Raw genomic sequence first — 20,791 nt, 5'->3', positions numbered from 1 at the left:
CCATCGCTAATCCATCACAAATCCGTCGCTGAACAATTTAGCGATGGATTACTTTCATCGCAATTTCCTAGTCGCTAATTAGCAACAAAAAATATCTGTCACTAATTTGCGATGAATTAGCGAATGCCATGATTCATTGCAAGGCCATCGTTAATCTGTAGAGATTTGGTTTTACGATAGATACACATCCGTCGCTAATGTAGCGACAAAATTGAGATGGATTATAATCCGTCGCAAAACATCGACCGATTCAATTTTTGGATGTATAAATATCTGTCCCTAATCCATCGCTAAATTGAAGGCCGATACTAATTAGCGATAGATAATATCTCTCGCTAATCCGTTGCAAAAATAAAAAAAAATTAAAAAAATTTGTTTGAAATATAAATATCGAGAAAAATTTTCTCGTTATACAATTTATATATCCTTTGTATAAACAACGAAGTGCACATAAAAAATACATATACAAAGCCGCTGAAATAATTTATCGATCCACTATAATCCTCACCAAGTTCTAATTATTTACAAGTGAACATTTACAAAGAGTTTCTTTTGAAACAACAAGAAGGTACAACAAATTCAACACATGTGTCTAATCATCGCCAAGATTCTGATCATCATCTTCTTCATTGTCTCGATCAACCCCTTCATCTATGCCTCCATCAGCTCCTCTACGCTGATTATCTCCAGCATCCTATAAGAGAAAAAAATGTTAGTATTGATAAACAAAATATAATGAAATAAATTATATGCAATGTACCTAATCTAAGGCAATCAAAGTAACATGAATGAATTACACATAGACTAGCTAGCAATAAAGTGAAGAACATTAGCAGAATTCAGATATATGTTCTAAGGTTGACAGAAAAAAATTCATAGTGATTCAATCATGCAGATATGTGTTCTAAGGTTGTCAAAAAAATATCATAGTGATTCAAGCATGCATATATGTGTTATAAGGTTGTCAAATAAATGTCTTCTGTATCACAATCATGCTTATATGTATTCTAATATTGTAAAAAAACTCTCATAGTAATTCAATTATGCATATATGTGTTCTAAGGTTATAAAAAAACTTTCACAGTGATTCAAGCATGCATATATGTGTTCTAAGGCAGTCAAACAATTTCATAGTGATAAAATCATGCTTATATATGTGTTCTAAGGTTGTCAAAAAACTTTCATAGTGATTCAGTCATGCATATATGTATTATAAGGTAGTAAAAAAACTTTCATAGTGATAGAATCATGCTTATATGTGTTCTAATGTTGTAAAAAAACTCTCATAGTAATTCAGTTATGCATACATGTGTTATAAGGTTGTCAAAAAACTTTCATAGTGATTCAAGCATGCATATATGTATTCTAAGGAAGTCAAATAATTTTATAATGATGAAATCATGCTTATATATGTGTTCTAAGGTTGTAAAAAAACTTTCATAGTGATTCAATCATGCATATATATGTGTTCTTAGGTTGTCAAAAAACTTTCATAGTGATTCAATCATGCATATATGTGTTATAAGGCAGTCAAAAAACTTTCACAGTGATGGAATCATGCTTATATGTGTTCTAATGTTGTAAAAAAACTTTCATTGTGATTCAATCATGCATATGTGTTATAAGGCAGTAAAAAACTTTCATAGTGATAAAACCATACTTATATGTATTCTAATGTTGTCAAAAAACTCTCATAGTGCTTCAAGCATGCATATTTGTGTTCTAAGGTTGTCAAAAACTTTTATAGTGATGAAATCATGCTTATATGTGTTCTAATGTTGTAAAAAAACTCTCATAGTGATTCAATCATGCATACATGTGTTCAAAGGTTGTCAAAAAACTTTCATAGTGATTCAATCATGCATATCTGTGTTATAAGGCAGTCAAAAAACTTTCATAGTGATGGAATCATGCTTATATGTGTTCTAATGTTGTCAAACTTTCATAGTGATTCAATCATGCATATATATGTTATAAGGCAGTCAAAAACTTTCATAGTGATGAAATCATGCTTATATGTGTTCTATTATTGTCAAAAAACTCTCATAGTGCTTCAATCAAGCATATATGTGTTCTAATATTGTCAAAAAACTTTTATAGTGATTCAATCATGCTTATATGTATTATAAGGCAGTCAAAAACTTTCATAGTGATGGAATCATGCTTATATGTGTTCTATTATTGTCAAAAAACTCTCATAGTGCTTCAATCAAGCATATATGTGTTCTAATATTATCAAAAAACTTTTATAGTGATTCAATCATGCATATATGTGTTACAAGGCAGTCAAAAACTTTTATAGTGATGAAATCATGCTCATATGTGATGAAATCATGCATATACTAGTTTGAAATCTAACGATATAAAACAAATGACATGAAACTTTCATACCTGACAGGCACCTGCAGATGAAGTTTTCCTGTCCCAAAAAATGTTGCACAACTCATTACGGACAAGGTCGAAAATTGCTTCATGTAAATAGTCACGCATTGTGTTCTTAACAAGCTGGTAGACACCATCCTAAGAATTAGCCGGGTCAATCAGACGCTTGAAGTTGATGCTGGCGGGAGAACTCTGAGAGCCCTGGATGGAGGAGGCAACGACTGGTGTGGTGTTCATATTACTCTCAAACCCGAACACATGACCCTTTTTGGGTTCACCGGTTGCAGTCATCCATGCTGTAGGATCAAAAGGCGGATGCTGAGTTGAGTCATCTCCATATCGCTCTACTATCTGATGCTCGTATGACTCCTACAAAGTAATGATTACAGTATGAATTAATAATTAATAATTACAATGTTCATGTTAACTTGTATATTATAATGTTTATTAATACAATAAATACATACTATTGTCGCTCTCACCTTCTCTGATACGAACTCTCTCGTGCTCTTACGTTTATGTGTTTCAACAAACACATCCTTGTAAGGCACAATGCCTCATTTTTCTGCTTTTTACATGGTTAAATGATAAAAAAATTATTTAAAAAGTATGCAACAATACTTATAAATTTGACAATATATATATTGATGAGTTACCATTTTCTTCAGATGGCTCCCCAAAGTCCAAAATCTACATGTGTGTAGATGGGCATCAGGCATCTTCGCTCGGTTTTGTGCAATCTTTGCTGAGCAGTTTTGAAATGCATGCCCCATCCACTTGTCACACATTGCATCTCAAAAATATGACCTGCTAATATGAGGGCCATGGCCCTTCCACTGCAGTGAATCATCTATCCCACTAGATGCTTTTATTGTTGCAGTCTTTATATTGTGCAGCATGTGTGCAAATTGACTAGCAGTCACCTTCTGCCACACCTGCCTCGCATCCTGCTCCTCCATCGCAGTCGCGAAGCGATTCAAAGCCTACAAATAATTTTCAAAAGTTAGTAGACATGACTATAACAAAAAATTAAATATGAAATACATTATCTATAATAAACGATATTGTATACCATGAATGAGGACCACAATCTGTCTAACACCTCCACCGGGTACTCTTTCTATTGAGCGACCGGTCCTGAAAGATGCTGAACTAGTGACTATCTAATCTCTCGTATTACTTTTTGTAGCTCGAACCTCACGCTGTATATGAATTGGTATACATTAACTATTGATATACACTATTTATAAGATAAGTATTGGATACGTGAAAATAAAATACTTATGGTCGATTATCGATATACACTATTTGAATGAGTCATCGTGTGTCAGACTGTGAAGACCTTGCATCCGGTGTTGTCTCATGACGTGTATGAATAGCTGGTGTAGGTGGGTCATGTGCAGGCAAAACATCATTTATAGAAAAATGAGTTACAAATTTACACAATGCATATTTAAACTAATCAAGTATATAATTAGTTAAATGATATACCTATCGAAGCAGCCCGTGAAGATGAAGGCTGAGACTGACTACCATTGGGTGCTCGACCACTGTAACCTCCATGAACCATATTCTAACAAATAAAAATTTTATTTGGATCATTTACAAAACTTTATATCTTCATGAATACATAATCAAATAAAAAATAACTTCATGCAATACATTCAAACATTGCAATACATTAAAATCATACACATTAAACATTGCAATACATTCAAATATAAGGTATGTATTATAAGATGTATTTCACTAGCTCGAGTATGCTTCCTCATCACTTGTTTGACTTTCATATTCTTCTTCTTCATTTTCTTCAGCTTCGTTCTCTTCTTCTTCTTCTTCATGTCGTATCAATAAGGTCGACCAATATGGTAGTTCCCAAAATATAGATTTCTTTATCCAATTGTGATCATTCTCAAATCCAAGGAAGGGCGTCGGACTACGGGCATCTGTCAGTCCATATGAAAAGTATCACAATCATCTTAAAATCTTTATGTCAGACAACCGTATAGGTTGACCTTCCATTTTAGTTATGCCTGCTCGAAACACATTCTTTTATTGTCGGAATAGATGGTCGCTAGTAGAAATCGATGGTGACAATCAAACTAGCACGACTTTCTTCTATGCGTCAATCTAAAAGATTTTGTATCCTTCATGCAGTACGGACATGCCAACCTCCCATGTGTGCTCCAACCACATAACATATCATATGCAGGGAAGTCACTGATTGTCCATAGAACAACAACCTTCATATTGAAGTTTTATTTTTTGTGGGCATCGTATGCGAGAACACCGTCATCCCATAGTATTTTCAGTTCATCAATCAATGACTTTAAATATACATCAAGATTTTGGCCTAGAGAGGCCAGACCTGGGATCAATGGAGACAAGAAAAGATTTTGACACTTCATACACAAGCTTGAAGGAAGGTTGTATGGGGTGATAAATACTGGTCAACACAAGTATGAAGTTGATCTACCCCCAAATGGATTAAGTCCATCTGTACATAAACCTAGCCTAACATTTCTAACTTCCATTGCGAAGGTCTGATGAGTACGATCAAAGTGCTTTCAAGCTTTTGCGTCAAGAGGATGCATGATCTTGTCTTCATCATGTCAAACTTTATTTGCACGCTATCTCGTGTGTTTAGCTGTCTTCGAAGATATATACAATCGTTGCAATCTAGGGGTGAGAGGGAAGTGACTGAGCGACTTATATAACACTTCTTTTGACCTCGTGCTACTATTGCCTCTTGTCTTTGGCTTGAACCAATGATGCCTACATGAAGAACATGATTTGCTATTTTCTTGATCTTTGAAGTACAACATGCAGTGATTTGAACAGACATCTATCTTTTGATACCTCATACCTAAAGCGTTGACCATAACCTTTGCACGATAAAAATTTTATGGTAATTTCTCATCTTTGGGCAATATACTCTTCACAATAGAGCACAGACAGTCAAAACATGATTGATTCAAATTATACTTGGACTTCAAATTTATTAGTTGAAGAACTGCAGACAAGATAGTGTGACTCTCGCAACCATTTCAAAGTGGCTCATCAGCATTTCTAAGTAAATCATAAAATTTACTAGCTGCATCGTTTGCTGTTTCTTCCTCTACCCTAGTTGGTACATCAGTATGACCTATAGTAGAACCCAGTTCTGGTCCTGCGGCATCAAATATCAAATCCATATATGAATTATCGTGCACCATATCCACCCGTGTGTCAAAATTGTTCCAAAATTTTTCACCGTAAAACATCCAATTTTGATAATCACTGACAAAACTCTTTTTGTATAGGTGATGTCTAACGCCATGCGGTTCTACAAATCGATTATTCTTACATATCATGCAGGAGTACCTGATCTGACCTGTGAGATCCATTGCACTGACACTTGCCATTGCAAATTTAATAAAATTGTCAACAACATCCATATATTCAAGTGATACCTCATTGTCAACTATCTTACGGTACATCTATTTACGATTTGCAGTCATTTTGTCCTATGATGTTACAGATATTATCCTAACCAGTTAAAAGAGAATCATAAGAATGCTATAATGAAGAAAATATCTAATTTATCATGCATTCATGGTGGACATTATCCTAACCAGTTAAAAAACCCTTTTCAGTTTTAAAAATAACCCTCTTCCCTCTTATTCAATGTTTTGGCAGGAGCAGTCAATAGACGTCACCTTGTGTTTCGACGGTGCAAGTTCCGACCCCAGATGGCATGGTTGTTGTATAACTGGTAGGGGTTTGCCTAACCTCAGCTTTCTATGTTGAAAAATAAATAAATATACATAGGAATAAAAGAACTTTTATTAAAAACCAGAATAAAAGAACTTTTATTAAAAACCTTCTTTCAAAGCGTGATTGCAAGGTACAATAGTAAAAAGTCAGTACTATTAATCCACACCATACTAGTTACGAGTTCTTCTTCATCTGAGATTTTTAACTTTCAGTCCCAAGGGATTGGGGGGGAGTGAGAGGGGGATTAGCTGCTAGATGAGTTTTCAAGAAACTGAATTTTTAAACTTTCAGTTTTCAAGCGGCACCAATTGATAATTATCTTCTCATTGGGACAGCTAACTATGCAGAAATCATGTAATCATGGAGTCACTAATGGTCAAACATTGCCTGTCAAGATGGAGAATTTGGTTTGGAAGAGTTATTAATAATTGCAACTGACAAAGGCCATTCAGGAGACATTTCAAATCAATGTCTCTTTCATGGATTCACCCTTAATAATTGCCCACCATCTTCTTTTACCAGTGTTAAACTTGGCCAAGAAATGCTTGACGCTCTAAAAACTATTTATTGCCATATTCTGCAGATCTTTATGATTTGCCATATTCTACAAACTCCAAATTCCACCAACACCTCAGACGCTTTGGAACAGGGGTGTCAAGCATTGGAACTAATTTTTGGGTTTTGGTTCAAACCCAAGTGAAATTAGACTTGAACCTAATTTTCGGGTATGATATCGGGTCTGGACTCAAGTTTAATCAGGTCCACTATAAGAGAAATCATACCCAGACCCAATAAGAACTACATGCACCAGACCCCTACCATATCCAATAAAATAATATTTTTTATTAATTTTACATTAAAAAATTATGGGTCTTAATCAGAACTCAGGTCAGGCCCGGGTCTGGTATAAAATTTCACAAACTATACCCAGATCCATGTATTGTCAAAAGGGCTCTCCCCGCCAGTGTCAAGGAAGGTTCCTTAAAAAAAAACAAGCCAGAGTAAATTTATACAGCCCACAAAGGATTCACCCGTTTGGTAGAGATGACTTGTGAATATCACTAAGTTGACGGGACATCACAAGTTCGAAATTCACTGGTAGCGTCTCTTGTGGCAAGGTAGAAGCCGAGTGTACCTCAAGGGTTTTACCACCAGGAGGCCAGCCAATGTGATAGGTAATGCGGTATTTTCTTTTAGAATATATATATATATATATATATATATATATATATATATATATATATATATATATATATATATATAGTCAATGGGTCCGTGCTAGACCCATTTGGTGCTAAACCTCGTGCTAAATAAGTTTTTCAGGCATTTTGTAATCTATGTTATTATGTACTTGATTTTATACGGATCAGCTCTAGAAGAGTTTGACTCTCTAACAGATGGATAGGTTTTTGTAAAGTTCGAAAAAATCAACGGTCTAAAATCTTTGTAAAATTTTGAGCCTCAAAACATCATTTTTTTCATCGAAAACAAATGATCCAGGTATGGATTCTTAGAAAATCGACCATGCCCAACACATTTATAAGGGCAGAACCGCCAAAAAAGTATCAAAGAAGCTGAAAAATCCATTTAGCATGCGGTTTAAAACTAAATGGGTTTAGTACAGACCCATTACTATATATATATATATTCGCTCTTAAAAAGATAAAATGTAAGTTCAAGATAAAAAAGTTCATAAATATTTCTCTTATTCTTGCTAATATTCACGATTCATATAAAAAACTACATTTTGAATGGGTATATATAGTGTACGAAACCTTTCTACGTTATTGATTACACACGAGTTGGAGATTGGCATTATGCTCTTGGACCCACTTTTGGATGGATTAGGCATTATTTGTTTGTATTGGACACGTTCCCTTTATAATATGAACACCGTGAGACTACATGCTTGCAGTGTGGCTTGAACAACGACAAGAAATCTTCTTAGTAAATTACAAATGCCCACTCATTCTCATATAAAGTTTAGTTACCACAAACAAAATTCTTTAGTTTTTAATTACAGAAAATAACAGTATTGTACGGAAAAAATGATATGTTTCTAAAAAAAAACTCGATAAGATCTGTCTGATGTCCAAAACTTTCAACTTTTGGTTGTAAAATAGCTTTTTTACCGTTTGCACATGCAAATTTCCTTAAGATATGCGAACTTCCCTATCAAATATCCAAATATGCAAATTTCTTTTTTTATTTGTAAAATTTCTCTCAAATATAAGAATTTTTTCTCAAAATATGAGAATATGTAAATGTCCTTCCAAATATACAAATTTTCTCCCAAAAATATGCGATTGTCATATTTTAAGATTCTTCCCTCAATATCCATTTTTTGAAACATCTTTAAAGGATTTAACGGTTCTTTTGAAGTGTCACTGGAGGCCCAACAATCAAATACAAGACTGGAAACTTCCTTGAGATTTATTTTTTATTAATAAAACAAATATGAAGAAATGTTAAATTTAAAAATAAAAAGACAAACAAGTAGTCTCATGGCCCAGGCTGGTATTTGAATTTTTCTAATGGTGGTGCAACCACATGAAAATATGCTATGAGCTGCTTGGGGTGCAAATGGACCAGGCATGGTTGGATACCCGACCCAAATCTGACATGTTATTTCTGGATTTAGTTTCATAAAGATCCATGTGTATTGGGATTTGTTTATTAGATTGTTATCGTATTTGGCTCAAACTAGGATCAATATTTTAGGTCAGATCTAATTTGGATTTGGATCAAAATGCAATCTTTTTTTTAATATTAAAAAGCTTGTTTTTTAATTATGTTTGAAACATTTTCTATCACAATTCTACCGTCCTACCTCATTGGATATGATTTGGATCCCAAATCATATTTGGATCTACTGATTACATTTCAGATTTGGATTCAGACCTGGCACGATCCAGTCCATATCCAATCCCTTTGCATGCCTATGAGCCGGTCACAATTTTGTAACTTCTTCAAGCTTTTATCTAGTCTACATAAAATTGTGAAGCTCTCTCTCTCTCTCTCTCTCTCTCTCTCTCTATATATATATATATATATATATATATATATATATATATATATATATATATATATATATATATATATATATATATATATAAAAGAGTAAGGGGTACCTTGGCGCTTTTTTGTGCTTACCACATGCCTACTTATATAATTTTGGAAAGATTGTTTCTATGTTTTATAAAATCTGACCATATATATGTGATCTACATGCTTGATTTTGTGGGAATCAACTTTTAGATCGTCTCATTCCAACACTAAGTTAGGTTTTCATAAGATTAAAAAATCAACGGTCAACAATTTTAAAAAATATTTAATGCTTGAAAATTCATTTTTTTCTTAAAAAAACATGATCCAAGTGAAATTTCCTAGTAAATCGATCATGCAGAACACATCTGTAGGTTAGATTTTTGAAAAAACAACTTGAAAACCCTATCAAAGCTCGGTAGGCACGCGGTAGGCAGAAAAAGCATCACAAATCTACCCTTCTCTCTCTCTCTATATATATATATATGTGTGTGTGTGTGTGTGTGTGTGGAGAAAGCATCAGGTATAGGGATGTCAATGAGTCGGATTTTATTTGATATCCAGTCAAATTCAATTCTGTTTAGTTGTGTTATGTAAGCCAAAACCATATGTGATTATAATTTATTGCAGACATGGTTTTGATTTTTTGCTACTGAATCTTACAAATATCCTAATTTGATAGATATCTGAATCTGTTTACATGTAAACAAGTGGATCTGGTATAAGCTTTTCACCATTTGAATCTAAATCTGAATATGAATTTGAGACCGTTCAGCCAATATCCGATTAGTTAAACATGGTATTGGCAGCATCGAACCTAAATATGAACCATTTACATCAGGTACAATGTGATTGCTGTGAGCCCCAACAGTAGATGGTGGGTGATCAGGGGCAACAACACACCAAAAGTGTGTAATCATATTTTATGCGGTTTGCCCTCCTCTCTGCAATGCGTGCATGCGCACACACAATTAGATCCAGTCTAAAAACCAGATCTAAATCCAATGTGGCCATAGGGTCTCACGTATAGAATACTAAGAGACCACAAACAACTCATAGGATACCCAACACAGTGAGAATCCAAGAGTCACAATCTTAGTAGAGTCCCCACATCTCATTGGATTCCCTACACGTTTGGGAATCGAGGAGATAGTTAGGCTAGAAAATGACTACCCAAGGGAGGCTGATATATACCCAACCCCTGCCTTTGCAAAAAATGATCGATATCAGTATCAGGTTGTTTTCCCTAAAGCAGGTCGTTAATCACCATCCCCGTTCTTATCTCCTTCGTATATCATGTGATTCTCTCACACACTGCATACACCACTATCTCGAATTCCAACAGTGGTATCAGAGCCTGGTTACCAGGTGTGCACAGGATCTCGACATGCATGTGGCTCGGTCACCACCGAAGCAGAGTTGTGTGCATGGGTTCAGCCACCATAAAAAAGAAAAAAAATCAAAAGAAAATGTGGCAAAGGAGAACCCCCCTCTCCTTCGGGTCGCTACCGATGTCATGGGCATAAGAGAACTCTTCTATCGATGTCAATACCGGGGGAGACTCCTTGCGACAGGGTCATTGTCGGAGTCAGAACCAGATAAGACCCCCAGAGACAGCATTGCTGACGGAGTCAGAACTGGCTGAGACTGCTAGAGCCACCAGAGCTCAACGAATGCAAAAAAAAAAAAAGCAAAGGAGAACCCCCTTCCGATTACGGTGGCTGATGCTGCCGAACAATTATGCATCTCTGTCAGTAATGACGTCGACCAAGTCTACTTAAATGGGTGGAGCCCCCTCCACTGCGCAACGACGGATGGGCAACTTTGGGTAGCGGAGTTCCAGATGAAAGTCTGCAACACCAAGTATGCAGTCACTCATGATGGGAAGATGCCCCACATGTTGGCGATGAAGTCGGGGCACCACCACCTGATGGACACCCTTCTAAAGGGTGATCTTCAATGGTCGGGTAGACAATGTCGAGTTCTTGCAGGATCAGGGAACTCAGATCAATGCTAGCTACATGTCACTTGACCTCATGGACAATGCGTGCATGGAGCCCCCTCTATGGCAGACATGCTGACAAGGGAGCACAGAGATGGTGTGACTGTTGCTCGATGAGGACCCTGTGGTGACCTTCAGGCTCATCTGTGAAGGTGAAAAACACACTCTTCTTAGGTTGCAGCACTGACAATCTCGATGTCGTGAGGCTTCTGTTGAAAGAGACAAGAGGAGAGGAGTCGCTTTTGCAATGGGAGGTGTTGGTGCTCGGGTGAAGGGCAACGAAACTGTCGACGAGCAGCAGAGCGTCGATGATCGCCAAAGGCAACAGCCAGACGGGCAAGTACTGCGTCTACCAAATGGTTGTCAAAACTCGCAGCCGTGGAGTAAACAATGGAAGAAGAGGAAGCAAAATAAAATGAAAAGGGAAAGAAGAAGAGAGGGCAATTAGGGTTACTTGAAAAATCGAGAACCCCTTATTTTCATATCTTTTTTTATTTCATTTATTTTTTAGATTCAATTCATATTTTTTGGAATGTTATCTTCTGAGCCCTCTGTTTTTTAGAACAGATACTCTATTTTTGGTTAATTCTAGAAATATACCCATTCTCTGAAAAATATCCGAGGGAAGGTTTCTTGGTCCGATTTTTTTTCAAAACAACAATTAGGCTTTTTGAAATTTTCAAAAAAACCCTTATACTTTTCTCTTTAACTAAAAAAGTTTAGCAAATTTTGTTTTAGTGTTTAAATTTTTTGTTTATTGCCCAGAACTGCCATCTGACTTTTCTGATTTTGTAGAAAAGCATCTTTGGTTTTCTGAATAACTCCCAAAGTTTAATTTTTGTAAAAGACATGTTTGGATCATGGATTATTTTCATGAGTTCGATATTTGAATAAGGTAATATCCATAAAATTTAGATAAATTATTTTTTTGTGATCCAAAAACTCAGTTATAATCTTGATTGGATCCAATTATAATCTAGATTGGATCTCCACCCTAATATGCGAGAGGTTGGATTTGTCTGTAATTGTAGATTGTTTTGATATGTTTTATGTGTTTTGGGTCATAATAAATATGGATCCGATATGGCTTTGTATTGATCCAGTTTTTTATGATGGATCAAGTTCAATTGGACTAGAATCCATTAGATCTGCTGTTTGGATAAATATTAGATCTGATGCTTGGATCAATATTGGATTTGCTGAACCTGATGGATATGGATAGATCCAGTTGAATATTTTTTCATACAAAAAACACCATTGAACATGCTTAAACTTTTATCATACTTGAATGTGTCATTTTATGAGTTTTTGAAGTTATTTGGATGTTGAACAAATAACTCAACATGAATCAAGTATTGAGATCCTATTTGATTTTTTTTTACTCAAAGCTCATAGTAACATATGAACCCAGTTATGGATTAAATAAAATTTGTACATGATACAGGTGAGTTAGATCTATATGAGATCTGATAATATTTTATATAATTGAATTGCATGTGCTTATGAATATCCGTGTTTAGTTTTATAGATCTGTTGTAGAACCATTTATGATTTTATGCATGCATAATTTGGATAGTTCCTTATTGGGTCCTCGTATTGAATAGATATAGTGTTGGATCCAAATACTATAATTTTTGGATATAGGATATGGATCCATATTTGATTTAGAGTTTATGTTGGATCTGAATAGTATCAGGCTGGATATTTGGACCTAATAATGTATTGTATATGAGTTCTGGTTTGACCCGGATAGATCCCAATAAGTATAATGCTGGATGTGTGGTGTGGATCCATTTGAATTTAGAACATAAGGATATGAATTTGGACAATGGTCAAATCTCTAGTGATGCATGATTGTGCATGAGTTATTTAAGCTTGCATGTATATCCATTTTTAATATGGACCGCGTTAGACTTGATAATAACATCTCAAGTTAGTTTTAGATATGGAATCATATAAATTCAATAGATTTGGACATAAATTTTTTTGAGAGGATCCGATAATGGATTTGAACTTATATGTTGACATGCTTATTGTTTGCTTTTGAATGGGCTTATCATGTTTGATATATCTAAATGGTAAAGGGATAATTCCTATTGATTATGGATCTGAGGCATATCCAAATTGAATATGGATATGATGATGACTTAAGCTTTATTTTAAATGCATGTTGCTTCTAGTTTGTGATGACTTAATGCACATATGGCTTAAATGCAAGGCATTAAAAATGTGGGAGTTAAATTATAATTATATACATGCATGTGAATATATTTTATTTGTATATGATGATAAATAATTATCACAAGTCATGCTCCTTATGGTTTGTTTTATGAACACATGAAGGGATATTTTTTATGTGTTAGAAGTTTGTGCATGGTATGCAACATGGTATTATTCATGCTTTTAGTAATACTTATGATTATTCTGATCAAGATATATATTGATCCAAAATTGTAATACGTACCCTATTTTTTTGTAACCCATAAAATTTATATTTTAATATAATGATGTGAGTTTTTAGATGCAATTTATGGTTAATATTATTGAATATTAGATTTTGGGAGGGATGGACCCTGAAATTGTCAAAATCTGGTTTGGACCGGATACGATTTGATCCAAAACAAAAATTTTTTGGGCAAGTGACGTACCAATTTTTTTTTAAAAAGGTGAACGACAAATTTGTCAAGGGATAGGTTAGGAAATTGTTTAAAAGTTTTTGGTTTTATTATGAATAGCAATTTGGTAAATAGGTTTATAACTATGGGAAGTTTTGATATAGGAAGGTTAGGTTTGGAAATTAAACTAGCTATAAGGATTATTTCAGTATTTTGGTAAGGAAAGTTGTCATTAAATATAATAACTCAGCCCCATCAACTGATTTGGGATTGCAACCTTAATCTCATGTAATGATGAGATTAAGGGGGGTTTTATTTAAAATCTATTTTGCCCATAATTTTTCCCATTTACGCATATTATCACTCTCTCTTCCTTGCTATGTATTGTTGGATTCATATGTGTTTTTCTTATCCTGTTGTTCTCTTCTTTCTCCCCTACACATTGAAGATTTGGTGGAGGGCGTTTCTACGAAGGAAGGATAATAGGAGCGTGATACCAACCAAACCTTGATAGATTTGTGATTTGATTTAGGGTTAATTTGATTTTTGGTGGATTTTTTGGATTTCTTGCATATCATGGTGTGATTCGTTTACTCCATGAACCTCTAGGAGTATGTAAATGAAATTATGTTTGAAACCATGTTAGCTTCTTCAATTTTTAGCATGTTTGGTAGGTGATTTAATGTGCATCGTGGGTATTTTCTATTGAGAAATTTGTGGTATGCTACCTGATTTTCTGAAAATGACAAACCATGTTTGAATTGAGCTTTTCAAAATTTTTGCATGCCCATGACTGTTGTATGTTTAGAAAATGGTGTTTCAAAAAGTATACATGTGTGTTTAAGAGGGTATGAGCTTTGAATGTAAAATTTAAGCCTGTTTCTCATAGAAATTTATGTTAGAACTATTTACCTCATGTTTATGACGAGAATCTGTGAATTTCTATTGAAAAATGTTGTGTTGAATTTGAGATTTTTGGTTTGACCCTTTTTGGGGTTGATTCCTGGAGATAAGGAGTCGACTCCTTCATGAATATGCATTATGTTCTTTCCCCAAGGGTTGACTCCTGTAAATCAACGGTAGACACCTCATTTTCATATTTTGACCTATGTTTTGGGGGACATAGGGCCAACCTTAGAATTCAGGGAGTCAACTCATGTGCAAGGGTAAGGGTCGACCCTTGCTTTCTATGAATTGATCTTTGCAGTTGGAGAGTCAACTCTTGAATAAAAGAGTCACCTCCTATAATGTAAGAGTTGACCCCTATAATAACAGAGTTGACTTCTGCAATGTAAGAGTTGACCCCTGTAATAAATGAGTCGACTGCTGCAATATAAGAGTCGATTCCTGTAATCAAAGAGTCAACTTCTGCAATGTAAGAGTCAACCCTTGCTTCCAGTGAGTCGACTCTTGTAGAGCTAGAGTCGACTTAGCAAGAGATGAGTCAACCCCTGGGCTTAGGATAGTCATCTCCTAAGTTACCCAAATATTGTTTCTTGGTGTTTTGAGTTTGGATATGGGCTGTTAAGCCTGTGAGTCGATCGAACCAGCCCAAAATAGTTGTGTATGGATTGACAGTACTAGTATTAGTTGATTTCGTGTAATCTTTGTGTAGTAAAGCATTAACTTGATTTCGGTTGGTCCAAGAGGGACCCACATCATGCATATGTTATGTACTGCATTGGAATGTGGAGTATCATTATTTTTAGTTATGAGTATTACAAGGATAGTAATGCCAATGAGAAGAAAGAGATATATACACATACAATTAGAAATTTAGGGTAATGACCTTAGATGTATCTTGTTACAAGAACATGTTTGGGTGTTGACCCATCATATCGAAAGGGTACATTGAGAGGTTATATGATGCTTAAAAAACTTTAATTAAAAACAAGATAGACTATATGTTGTCATGAAGAGTGATATGAGATCACCGATATTTGTGGCTTGAGCCAGCTTCTCAGATATAAACAAGCATGCACCAACCTTGTGAAAGTTAGACAATTGAGTGAGCTCATGTCTTTTGGATCGTAGAGATTCGTTCTCTACCATAGTGGCTTAGGGTAAGTTTGATGGCTTATCCAGGATTGGATGAAGTGAACAAAAAAGATGAAACAAAACATTGGTTATATCAAGTCCAACATTTGTTTGGACCGTACTAGGAAGCTATGTTTCAAATGTTCATTGTTTGATGATGATGTGCAGACAACTTGGACAATCATCAATAATGGGTCAAAATACTTCATTTGGATCGTATGACCCGATCTATTCACCATTTCACTTCATTTGGATAGTTTATTATGGATTTTTGGCTCAGATATGGATCCAATTATGAGTTCTCTCGAACATCTTATAAATGCAAATTATTTAAAAGGTACTTCAACAACTTAAAATCATTAGATGAATTAAGATAAGCATTCCTAATTATAAGAACCATAAAAGATAGCAAAAAATTTGAGAAACAATAATAAGATACTATCTACTTTCATTATGACTTGAACCAGAACAAAAAGTATTAAGCAATAAAATGAAAATTTTTATCAAAAATATCCAAAAATGTATACAAAAATCAAACCATGAGAAAAACCAAGCCCTAATACACCAAAAAGCTCAAATTTCACAATTAACAACAAAAAATGAAAGGTGGGGACAAGAAGAAAGAGTACAAATCACACCAACAACACGAATTTAAAAAAGAATTCAACTGGCATTCACAAATCCTCTTCGACGAGGCTGAAACACACTAAAATCGATCCTCCGAATGCGAAGAGACATAAACAAAATGATCAAATCAATCAGAAGTGGAGAATAAAACCAACCAGAGATGATAAAAGGAGAAGCGAGGAAGAGCATGGTAGCAGTGCATACCCAAATTGTAGTGGGAGGGGTTGAGCTCGACACGTTGGCTGATGGCAAGCTCGCCCTCTTTAGGAGGAGGGTGCGGGATTTTTACCGAGGCATGAGGGGTTTTTACTAACTTCGATGGAAGGGATCCGCTCAGAAGCGGAGAGTCCACCTAACGGCTGGAGGCTAGAATAAGGCGACATACACCATGGGTTTTGGTGAGTGGATGACTGGAAGACGACTAGCTGAAGGGGTGGAGATAAAAGCGGAGGAGGTCCCTCACACACACACACACAAAGAGATAGAGAGAGAGGGGGGGGGGGGGGGGCACCCATCAAGGCAACTTCGTTCCACTCATCTCTGTTCTTTTTGTAACATGGGAGAAGGTGAAAAAAATAACGTATGTTTATGGACATGGTGGATGATGTTCAACGCATTCGTCACATATAATGTTTGTTAAAAAATGCATTCTCAATGTCTATGTCGTCGCGCGGGATGAACCATCAAATTTGCCCTTAGGGAACATTGGACTCTGATATTCAAGGCGGAGATGGAACTGATGCCTAGTAATGCATTACATTGAATATAAGAAGAGGGATAAGGTCTCAGACTGTGGGTCCAAGAAAGAGGGACGCCTTGACAAAGGGTCTCAAACTCTGGTGCAAACATCACAATGACTATCTAGGGTTTAATAAATGAAATGGATAAATGAACACCCCTTAAATGGCCTGGTGATGCCCATAGTGTCGAGGGAGTGATGCCCTCTTAGTTGTAAACAGGATCGTAACAAAAGTTTTCTATGAGCATGGCATGTAATACCAAAGGAACTAAATAAAAAGATGAATAACATATTCATGCAATATAGTTAAGCATAGTGATCTATGCCTAAGGGTCGACCCCTGAGTTGTGTTGGTTGACTCCTCTTTGTTTCTGAATGGTGGTCCTGTTGGGCTGAGAGTCGACTCCTATTCTAGTTTTGTGTTAAGTTTTGTTCTAAGGGTCGACCCCTAGTTTAGTAGGATCGACTCCTCTGGTAATTTTTTCTCAGTGTGGGTTCTTTTGAAGGTCGACACCTGATGAGTTAAGGGTCAATTCTTCTTGTTTGGAAAATGAATTTTTGAACTAGTGGTGTTTCAACTCATTTTAATTTTGTGCTACTACCTTGTGATGCTTCTATTGAGTAGTTGACTCACTCTGAGATGTGTGTTATCCCATCTTTCGATTGATGTTATTTTCAAGCGCTCGATAGTTGGTGGATGTGGCAGCTGAGGACATGTGAACAACTCATCGACATTCATGAAAGTGAACTTGATACTGCATCTGTAGTTTTGAGAACTTTGTACATAGATATACATATCGATAAACATTTTGTATAAGATACATTTTATGAAATGAATGACCCTTATGCTTTGCATAAGTGTGCAAATTGTCTTATGAATTTGAATCCTAATTTGAAAACTTGCATTTAAAAAGTAGTTTTAAAGTAATAAGAGTTTTTCACTGTGTTTTTTTTTTTGAAAAAGAGAAATTAAGAAAAAATAAAACAATAAAATTTTTACGTTAAAAATTTAATAATTGCTCTTGATGTCACAAAAATGATCAGGTGGGGGTTAACCTGATGAGAATTTAAGCATATTGCATGTGATAATGAAGCACATGGATAATGGGAGTATTGACTATGGTAAAAGTTTTGAAAAGTAGAAGTAATTGTATGTTTGACAAATTATATTTTATCATGGATCCATGAATTAATAAAATTCATAGTACTCCACTAGTGTGCATGAAGAAATGATTGAAATTCCACTAGAGGGGGGGTGAATAGTGAAATATGATAATGATCGATAAAATAAAATAATTAAGCAATAAGGCACAACACATAAAACACAGAAGTTATACTGGTTCGGTCAATTTCCAGACCTACATCCAGTCCCCAAGCAAACCACTTGAGATTCCACTATAACATCCGAGTTACCGGATAAATAGTACAACACCCTCTTCCCAAGAGGTCTTCTTCTCTCAACAGAGAAGGGGCACACCCTCTTCCCAAGAGGTCTTCTTCTCTCAACAGAGAAGGGCAACACCCTCTTTCACAGAGGTCTACTTCTTTAAACAAAGAAGGAGTACAGTGAATAAACAGAGTTACAATACTTCCTATAGAACCTTCAGAATGATATGAATGCACAAATGAAGGATTCTAAGAATGTTCTGTTTGTCACTCAGAAGATACTCTTTGTCAAAGAGCTGGACTTGACTTTTTCTCTTTTCTTTCTTTTTCTTTTTCTCTTTCTTTTTCAAGGCTCTCTTTTCAAATCACGAATAGAATATTTTTCTCTTTGTAAGCTCACACGTCTATTTCATTCCTCTTATTTGAATAGTTTATGTGTGTGTGTTTATATAGCTTATAAAAAGTAGTCGTTACATTTTGGAATTGTAACTTTTTGAAATATGAAATGTTATGTCTTTTCAAAAATATCTTTTAGAGAAGATCGAGAATGCCTTTTTCCAGAAGAGTAAGATAGAGGGTACACTAGTCGTTGTAGTGTTTTAGGTAATACATTTTTTATGTAAGAAGGTCTATTTCTTACAATAGTATATTTGAACGTTGGGTTGTAGTTTTGTCTTTATTCTAATTAATGATTTGAGGTACATAAGTACTTCTTTACTTTAAATGAGTGTAAGTACAATGAGTGCTTTGAGATATTTATTTGTACATAGTCATGTTAAGTGTTTTCTTTATGTTGTGGTTTTCAAAGTCTTCAGAGAGAATGAGGACTACAAGAAAGTCGACATTCTTTGAGAAGGATATTAACAAGGATTTCTTACAGGAGGTATTTAATGCTTGTACAAGGAGAATGATGACTTCAAGTAAGTCGACATTCTATGGTTTTGTAAAAAGGTAACTAGAGTCTTTTCAAAACATATTATATTTATATTTTATGTTTATGAGTAAGTCGACATTCTATGGGTTTGTAAAAAAGTAACTAAAGTCTTTTCAACATATATTATATTTGTATTTAATGTTTATGAGTAAGTCGATTTATGTTTTTGTCTTCTTCTTGTATTAAGAAACATTTCATTAAAGAAGATACTTAAGTCTTTTCAAAAACATATTTTATTTGTTTTTCTTATGTAGCCGATTTTATGTTGTCTTGTATATAGTGTAAGGTATAATGACAAAATGTCTTTTTCATAAAAGGTTGTAAGAAGGTACAATTATTATATGACAAAATATCTTTTTCATAAAAGGTTGTAAGAAGGTACAATTATTATATGACAAAATATCTTTTTCATAAAAGGTTGTAAGAAGGTACACTTGTTGGTTTTCAAAAAAGAACCTTTTTGAAACTATCGTATACTTTTATGATATAGTATGTATGAATGAGTTATGTAATATGCAATATGCAAGTTCCTGAAGGTTCTGTTACATATGACTCTAAAGAAGAAAAAAATCTTCAACTTGAGGTAGCCGATTTCTTCATTTGAACTTTAGGAAAGCATGGCTCATCAAGCTTTTTCTTCAAGGAGTATGATTGCACCATAGTTGTACTTGAACAGGAAGTCTCCATCCTTATTGGGTGAGATATCCTTGCATCAAATACTCGTTAGATTTAAGGCAAAACATATTTAGTCATAATATAACATTATTTCAAGAGAACATATTATCATATCATACAAAATTAAATAAGACAGTGTATCATATTATGTGACATCAAAACCGAGTTTCTCAACATTCTCCCCCTTTTTGATGATGACAAAATATGCTCCCCCTGTCAAAAAGACATTATGCATAGAAATAATAATATGATAAAAAAGGTGAAATAATGTTTAAAGAGACAGGTTTTCTCCCCCTTTGTCATGGACAAAAAGGAGGGATCAGAGTAATAAAAAATTATTACAGACCGAAAGTACCAAATATAATAATAAAAAATGAGTCTATCTCGAAGGTGGAGAAGGTGAAGTTGTCCGGTTGGCACGATTCCGCTTGCGAGTCTGCTGCAACAGGGCTTGATTACGAAGGATTCAATCTTGAGTTTGCTCGATATCCATCATAGCAGAAAAGTAATTGAAGGAGGACAGTGGATCTGCTTCATCAGAGCCGGGCATGTGCAGGGACCTTAGATTGAAGGTGGTAGCATCGAGGACGTGA

General features: G+C 34.9%; 1 protein-coding gene across 1 annotated transcript in view; it reads right to left on the bottom strand.

Moving 5' to 3' along the window:
• Positions 1-424: 424 nt before the first annotated feature.
• The window catches only part of LOC149816492 (uncharacterized protein At1g66480-like), a 36,078-nt gene continuing 15,711 nt past the window's right edge, over positions 425-20,791 (bottom strand). The window contains exon 2 of the mRNA XM_089987325.1: positions 425-694. Within this exon, the coding sequence (XP_089843451.1) occupies positions 593-694 (102 nt within the window). The 3' untranslated portion in view covers positions 425-592. The remainder of the gene's footprint in view (positions 695-20,791) is intronic.

Source organism: Nuphar pumila, chromosome 14 (genome assembly GCF_984573655.1).
Source record: "Nuphar pumila chromosome 14, dmNupPumi1.hap1.1, whole genome shotgun sequence".
Lineage (NCBI taxonomy): Eukaryota > Viridiplantae > Streptophyta > Magnoliopsida > Nymphaeales > Nymphaeaceae > Nuphar > Nuphar pumila.
Note: the sequence above shows the minus strand (reverse complement) of the source record. Positions and strands in the feature narration are given on the sequence as shown.